Source organism: Limulus polyphemus, unplaced genomic scaffold (assembly GCF_000517525.1).
Source record: "Limulus polyphemus unplaced genomic scaffold, Limulus_polyphemus-2.1.2 Scaffold1998, whole genome shotgun sequence".
Lineage (NCBI taxonomy): Eukaryota > Metazoa > Arthropoda > Merostomata > Xiphosura > Limulidae > Limulus > Limulus polyphemus.
Genome location: NW_013667608.1, coordinates 78,637 through 86,756, shown reverse-complemented (window position 1 = coordinate 86,756; position 8,120 = coordinate 78,637). Strand labels below are relative to the sequence as shown.

The 8,120-nt window shown below is 30.9% G+C and overlaps 1 protein-coding gene across 1 annotated transcript in view; it reads right to left on the bottom strand.

Moving 5' to 3' along the window:
• LOC106465606 (kinesin-like protein KIF20B) overlaps positions 1–8,120 on the bottom strand; it is a 104,296-nt gene that overhangs the window by 25,294 nt on the left and 70,882 nt on the right. Inside the window, exons 14-16 of the mRNA XM_013925840.2 lie at positions 5,818–7,776; positions 4,186–4,395; positions 1,303–1,446 (exon numbers count right to left, since the gene is read on the bottom strand). Of these exons, the coding sequence (XP_013781294.1) occupies positions 1,303–1,446; positions 4,186–4,395; positions 5,818–7,776 (2,313 nt within the window). The remainder of the gene's footprint in view (positions 1–1,302; positions 1,447–4,185; positions 4,396–5,817; positions 7,777–8,120) is intronic.

Genomic DNA, 8,120 nt, shown 5'->3' with positions numbered 1-8,120 from the left:
AAATATTAGCTAATAATCCATACTTTAATACTATATAAGTTAAGTTCTTAATTCTATAAGGTAATATTTAAAAATATCCCAAATTTCCCCTATAAATTCTTCATTGCTCAGATAAACCATAATTTTTAATGCCTTCAACATTATTTGGTTGCACAGCTATCAAAGAGAAAATCAGACCCCTTATGCCACACCTTGTCTTTCAGGATTTTTTAATAGTTCTCTCTACATTTAATTCTATGCTATCTATAACCAATAGAAAGCCAAGGTTTTCATCTATCAAATGATATATTATGTAACGTTTTTTGAACAGAGAATACTTGGGGGAAATTGTCTACTTTTTGCATGTTATTTTCTATTTTCTTTGGTGCATTATTTAATGCACTACTACCATTAGTATAAAAAAGTAGAGTTAAGTGTCACCAACAGTTGACAGCAAAAAACAACAACAAAAAAGAATACTCGGGTAAGTATTTATTTCTTGTTTTATGAATATAAAAGTAACTAAAATGTAAAAATAGGGATTTCTTTAGTTTAGTTAGATTAGGTAAAATAAATAATAATAATATAATGAAAATATTTCAAGAGGCATGTATGAGAGCATCTCGTGTGTAAGTTAATTCGATAATGTAATGAGAGCTCCATGTAACCCAAGTGATTTACACCTTATATTTGTGAGAATAGTAGTTAGACACAATTGAAAGAGCAATAAAACAATATAATTATATTATAAATAGATGTATATTGTTACAAGCTTAAAGTTACTTAGGATAAATGAATGTAGTTTCATGTTACAATTTTAAGTCATTCTAGAAAGAAAAAGCGGGTAATTTAGATTTATTTTGTGGTTACAAGGTCGGTCAAATTGACCAACCTTGTATAGAGTTAGGGAAGAGAAAATAACGTAAAATATAAAGTTTTACAGAAAAAAAACATCTGAAATGTACTTAGGAGGTTTTAGAGATTACACAAATGAAATTTGTGATTTTTGAGATGACGAAAAGTATTTTCAATCTTAACATAAAAATCACTTTGTTTGTACATGGATTATTCAAAACAAACACTCAATATATTCAGGGACAAATCTTTTTAGTTTACATAAAATACTTTACAAAAAATGTTTTTGTATGTGAAAGACATATTGTTGACTGAAAGACTGCCAAATTTTGTGAAGATATACATACTATATTAAAAGTTAGTAGTATCAAATCTATAAAGACTTTATACGAGTACAAAAAAGGTCACTTAGTTGGTCAAATTGATCAAGTCTGTTTTAAGAGAGTTAAAAGTTCACAGCATACTTACAGTTTTGGTATCTTTAACATTATTTCTTGGCTTTGGTAATTTCTGAACATTAGCTTGATTTTCACGCAGTTCTTCCTCAACCTGTTTCTTCAATTCCAACAGTTGTTGCAGCTCAACTTGATGTTGATCTCTCTCTTCTGATAACTGCACAAGCATGTGTATTTAATATTTAAATTATTTATTTTAATTCTATAAAAGTACCATTAGATCAACAAAACCTTCCATTAAAATAAACACATTATTACCAACTACACCAAAGAAATACAGAATATTGCTATATGATTTCAATTGGGTACTCAATTTCCTTTTTTAAATACCTAAACATATAAAGTTTATCAACTTTAGGGTATTCACAAACATTATGAGTATTGATGCTATAAAGTTCACAGTACACAATAATTACTTTCTTGCAAATTAAATCATTTTTAAACCGCATATATTTTTCTCTCCCAAAACACAATTCATTATATATATAAATATATGAATGTCTAAGTTAGATTAGGAGTTTTATAATAATAAATCAAGTAATATATGCAAGCTTGTGGGATCATCCTCATAAAATACTTTATATGCTCATTGTCTATAACTTCATGTCATCATGGTAATTATACATATGCTACGTACAATGCACTAAATAAGTGAACAAATCTAAAATTCTTAATTTTCAAATTACCAGCTTGTTTGTATACCCTTCACTACTTGCGAGTACCCACATTTCATCATATTAGTAATCTCGTTTTTGCTTGTTAAAAAAGTGAGCTTAAAAATTACCCCCCCCCCCTCAAAGGATGAAAGTTAACATTTTCTTAAATTGGAAATGTATTTCCAATAATGCTTACCCCCCTATTACACTACAGCTATTCCTTGACTGCCAGAGTTTCTTCTGTTGCCCATCTAAGCATTGGTCTGATTTTTCTCGCTTGCTTCAGTCTTTTATACCCCACTTAATTGCCCTTGGCGATATTTGTCTTGTGACACTCTCCACCTACGTCAATGTGCCCTCTATCCTGGTACTGTATATAAACACTTCATTCAGATAATGTTATCACTTTTTTGAGACTGACTCAATCTGCAGTCTCTAACACCGGCTCTTAGTGGGGAGGAAGAGCAGGATAGTGTGAAAAGAGGCAAGTATTATTGAAAATTTAAGAAAATGTTAACTTTCCTAAACATACTTACCTACTCTCACACTACAGCTAAAATCCCACATTGAAAAAGTGGAGGGGCTGGTGATGGCAGTATTCATACAGAATGCATCTGCATAGATCATGGGTGTGTCAATAGAAGATTGGCACCCTAGTGGGGGAAATGCACTACATCAAGAACAAGTATGCTCTTCACATGGAACTTAATTCATGTACTGAAGGAATTTTATATGATTTATCATCACTATTGGCCAGGACCCAACCAGATAGCTGAGGCTCCACTTCTTTTTCTAGGATTAAGGCATACTGACCCCTAAATATAATGTGCCCACAAACCTACAGCCACTAACCCCAATAACCAGCAAGGGAAGAGAGAGAACAAGAGATTGGCCCAAAGATGTTTCACTTAAAAGGGAAGGAGGGGAGTTAAAGGAAATGGTGACAAAGACAAAACATAAGAGGAGGTAGCCTGGGCACTTCCACGAGAGCTAAACATGACTGTGTGGCATAGGATGGGGAGGAAATGGACTGTCAAAATCTTTGTCCTCTTGTTCAGGTATGAGAGGATAATCAGGAGCCTGCATGAAGGTGGTCAAATCCTGGCAAATTAAAGCTGTAATACCTTTCACCAACAATTGTGGACCTGAAGTAAGGTTAATTGTAGTAGGAACAGCAGTGGTAGTAGAAAAGTCCAAACATGGAGCTCCAAAGATTTATTTATTACAATAAAAGACATGTAATACTAATGTGTACTAACACAAATTTCAGAACACAAGTGTAGCAAATATCAAGTAAAACTAAGTTCCCATAAAAACCAACGAAAAGGAACTGATTGAAAATCTGTAAAGTAAAGCACGAACTAAAACACATTTTAACACCACGAGTGCCCATCGAGAAGTGAATCTGGGCTAAACTGCACAGAGGGATATTCAGCTGTCCTAGGGGTTGTGTTGTGCTCCTATTGGTGGAAGGTTGTTGCATGCTATCACACAGCTGCCTCAAGTGAAAACACATGAGGGTAGGTGAGAGTATCAAGACTATTGGCAAGCAAACATTTGCACATAAAGAGAGCAGTATGAGTCAGGAAAAGCTATTCTGTGAAAGGAGGTAAGATGTATTGGAAACAATATTTCCAGCTTTTAATAACGATTGAAAGTTTTATTATTTTTTCTAGCCAGATACACTAAAAACATTGATTGAATATTGTAACATTGGTAGACAATTAAATACCATTTTTATGAAACTCAATTAACTTAACCGAAACTTATTTTTGACTAGATATCCTGACATTTGATGGAAAAAACACAATTCAAATTTTATTGTCCCACATGTGTTTTACTTATTGCCTAAGAGGTCAATGTCTTAAATTACTACACCCTTACATTTCCCCCCTCAATTTCAAATACATAGATAAGACTTTTTAATTCTGGGCTTCACAAAGCTATCTAACAGACCTCTAATTTTATTAATATTTTCTGTGGCAACTGTTGCTTATGCCTCTATTATAGTCATATTTAGCTGGAATACAACCTCCGGGAACATAACAATAATGAATATAAATGTTTAGGTTAAACTTCCAGTAAATATATTCTATTCCTTTAGTGCTGCATCTCATTAGGGGTTTCAATAAGCACAGTGCAGCACTAATTAAAACTCCTCCTGTATTAGGTAACAAAAAGTTAACATATGTTTGATTCCATGATTTCAGAATCTTATTAAAATACTAAGTATATTCTACCTGTACTTCAAGTTTTGCTACTTGTCCCTTCCATTTTTCTGTATCGTCAGAGATAAAATCAATTTTCTTTTTTCTTCTAGAAGACGTGGTAGAAGCTGATTCGTAAGCATCTTCTGTGGAAATAGAAGCCAGTTTGGCCTCCAATTTTGAGATACGTTCATCCTTCTTTTCTAGTCTCTCTTCTAGGTCTGTTATGTAGTTTAAATGCAGCTAAATAAGAACAAAACACTCAGAAAGATGAGTGTGACAAGAAAACAAGAAGATCAATTGAATAATAACACATCTAGTAACAAAAAAGACAGACTGAATGACAACAATACATAGATAAGCTAAATGACAATAAGACATGAATAAACTGAATGACAATAAAATGCAAAGATAAGCTGAGTGATAAGAAGAAAGCTAAATAGAAAGAAAACAATAATATGCTGACTGACAATAAAATAAACTAAGTGATAGGACATGAATATAAGTTAAATGACACAAAACACAAATATCCTGTAAACAATAATTGTGTATCATCCTACAAAAAATAAGTAAATAAATAATCAGTAAAGAAAAAATAATAGTTTAAGATTATACTTTATTTAAGATTAAAATAAAAAAAAGCAGATTTGCAACCCAAAACTTAAAATATCAAATAAACCCTAGAATAAACACAAGACAAAGGAAATAAATGAAACATTTTAGTTAATGAATTCCTTTAACAGTTTGAAAACTAGTGAGATTAAACTTATGTCCCCCTGGATAGATATCAAATCATCCTTGAATCCTCGATTGTGCCACTACATATAATCCTTCTTAGAACTTCCCCAGAAGTAGCATCAGATAACAGCCAAAATGTAGGATATGAATAACATAGTAATTACTGTCTAGTAGTTAAAAAATGAACTAACTAACAATTAGATGTAGGTGATTATACAGGTTACTAAACATGACAAAAATTGCTACAAATCTTCATAACCTGATTGTAAGTACACTGTTCCAAGATTATAAAATAAACAATAGACTTGCTTCTACCAGTTTTAAGTATTAACTTAATTCACAAGTTTTCTAAACTTATGACAACATATTAATATGCTGCTTGAACATAGTTCAAGTTAAGAATTGGCTCATTTTATATCTAATGGTTCAACAATAAATAAATATTCTTGTTTCAAAATAAAATATAATTAATAAATAGTCAATTACATGAATGATCACTATAAGATCATATAATTCACCCGCTGCACTTCAACTGATTGACATTTGGTTCCAAAACCATTCATTTCAGGCTAATAGTAAAGGATATAACTTTAGTATTAGTGGGGTGTGTCATAAATTATCAACATAATCAAGTGCAGTAGGTATACTGGCTGCATGGGTATGATGTATGATTCAAATTTATGATCAATGAAATGTAATATAAGAAGAAAAGTTTTAGCAGCATTACAGCTGCTGTCTAACGCTTCATGGGAAGTTTCAATTAATTAAGAAAATAATATGATTATAATACATATTGCATTAAAATACCATTAAAAATTACTTGACCGACCATTTTCAAGGTTTGACATGAAATTAAAACATATAACACATCATTTAGTACTATATTATTCCACTTTATTGTTCCAGTAGAAACCTATAATTACTTACCTCCTGTTGCTCTTGAGTCATCTCAAATTCTTGAATTCTTTCTGACAGGCGTTCACACAAAACCGTTTTCTCTTCCAGTATCTTCTCAACACCTTTTAAACTTGTTTCTAGTTTGTTCTTGTTCTTCACAATAAACTGAATGTTTGATTTTAAATCCTGAGATTTTTCTGCAATAGTTTTTTGTGGGTCATCCTCTAAGCCTATTTCAACTGCTAATCCTTCATAAACTATCCTAATGTTATCCAGCTGGCATCTTAGATTCTTATTTTCACTTTTAAAATCTTCCACTTGGGAGATGACATTTTGAAGATGCTGTTTTGCTACTTTCAATTGGACCTCAATATCTTCTTGATTTTTGGTCAACTGTGAGACAAATTCATTATTTTTCATCTTCTCAATTTTAAGACCCTCTTTCTCAGAAATCAATATGTTATTTTCATTGTTAATCATTTCAATCTTTTCTTTCAAACTGGTTATATCTGATTGTAATGTAGTAATCTTATCCATAAAGTGTACTTTCTCACTTGATAGCTCCTCAACTTGTTTAGTTAAGCAGCTTCTTTCTTCCTTAATCGGATCAATCCATTTTTTTAATTCTATCATTTCTGTGTGAACGCTTTCTTTTTCTTCTTGGAGCTGCTTTTTTTCTAACTGATAATTTTTCATCTGAGAAGAAAGACTTTCAACATCAGCAGACTTATTCTGAAGTTCTATGCTGCATTTTTCCATTTCCAAATGAACTTTTCTATTCTCTTTGCAGAGAATTTCATATTCGTTTTCTAAATCAAATAATTTAGCTTTCAGTTTGTCTTTTTCTTTGATCAGACAACCTTTATTTTTAACTTCTTCAATTAACTTGTAATTAACAGTGTCATTTTCTTCATTTAATCTTGGAACTTCCTTTTCAAGATGAGTGATCTGAGAAAGTAATGTTTGTTTTTCAGAGATTAATTTATCTTGGGTTGTCTGCATTTCTTTCACACTGGACCGTAACGTTTCATTTTCTTTTTGTGTAAATGAAATTTTATTATTTTCTTCAAAGAGCTCTACTTGTAATTCTTTCTTTTCATCTGAAAGCAGAATTATATCTTTTTTTAGGTTTTCTACAATTTCCTGGAGGGCATTATATTTTTTTACAAGATCTTCATTTTCTCTCTGCAAGGTTGCAATTTTAATTTCAAATTTACCATTTGTAAGATATTCTTTTTGATTCTCCATATAACTAATTTGGTCACTTAATACATCCCCCTTTTCTTCTTTTACTGACAAATCTTTACTATTTTCTTCAAAAAACTGTGCATCTCTTTCAGCTAATAGTTTACTTTTATCCTTCTTAAAGTTCTCTAGAACTTCTTGAAGACTATTATTTTGTTTAGTTATTTCTTCATTTTTTCTTTGCAAATCTTTTAGTTCAATTTCAAGTTTACATTTTTCATTAGAAATAATTTGTTTTTGATTTTCAAGATCTGATATTTCTTCCTTTAATAATGATCTTGTTTCATTTTTCATTTCATTGTTCATACTTCCTAGTGACTTAAGATTTTTTTCTTTCAACACTTCATCCAATTGTTGCTCAGTTTCCTGAAATTTACATTTCCACGTTTCCTTTTCATTTAAAGCAGTTTTAAGTTCTGCAGAAAGTTCTTCTATTTTATATTCTAAAGCAACTAAATCTATTTTTTCATAATCTTCTTTTAGCTTTGAATAATTTTCATACAATGTTTCCTTCTCACTGATCAAAGTAGAAATACTGTTTTCTAATGTTGCCATCTTACACTTCATTAACTCTTGTTCTTGGGTAACACTTGATAGATGAGACTTGTCTCTTTCCTTTTCTTCTTTCAAATCATGGTTTTCACCAACAATACTTGAATTTAGTTTCAAGAGTTCTGCATTTTCTTTTGTTACACACTCAAACTTAATTTCAAGCTCTTCAAGCTGTTTTTTAATACTTTCCTCCTAGGAGAGAAAAATGATACCACAATTATTGTAGAAAACCTAAAAGATTTCTTTGCATGATAATTACTAGCATAAAATACAAAATACTTGGTATTTTATAATAAAACAGATGAGACTGTTAACCAGAAAAGCCTTTATTCTTACACCTTAAGTTTTGGAGCAGCTTGTGGTTTCAACAACTCTGATACAAATTCTGTATGATTTAAAATAAACTGATGTTTAAAACAGAGCACTGAAGGAGAATTATAATGATGAAAATAATAATGACATTTTAAAATCTTAAGAACCTGTACAGCAATTCTTTACTTTAATCAAGCATTGTTCCAAAAAGATCCAAAATTTTC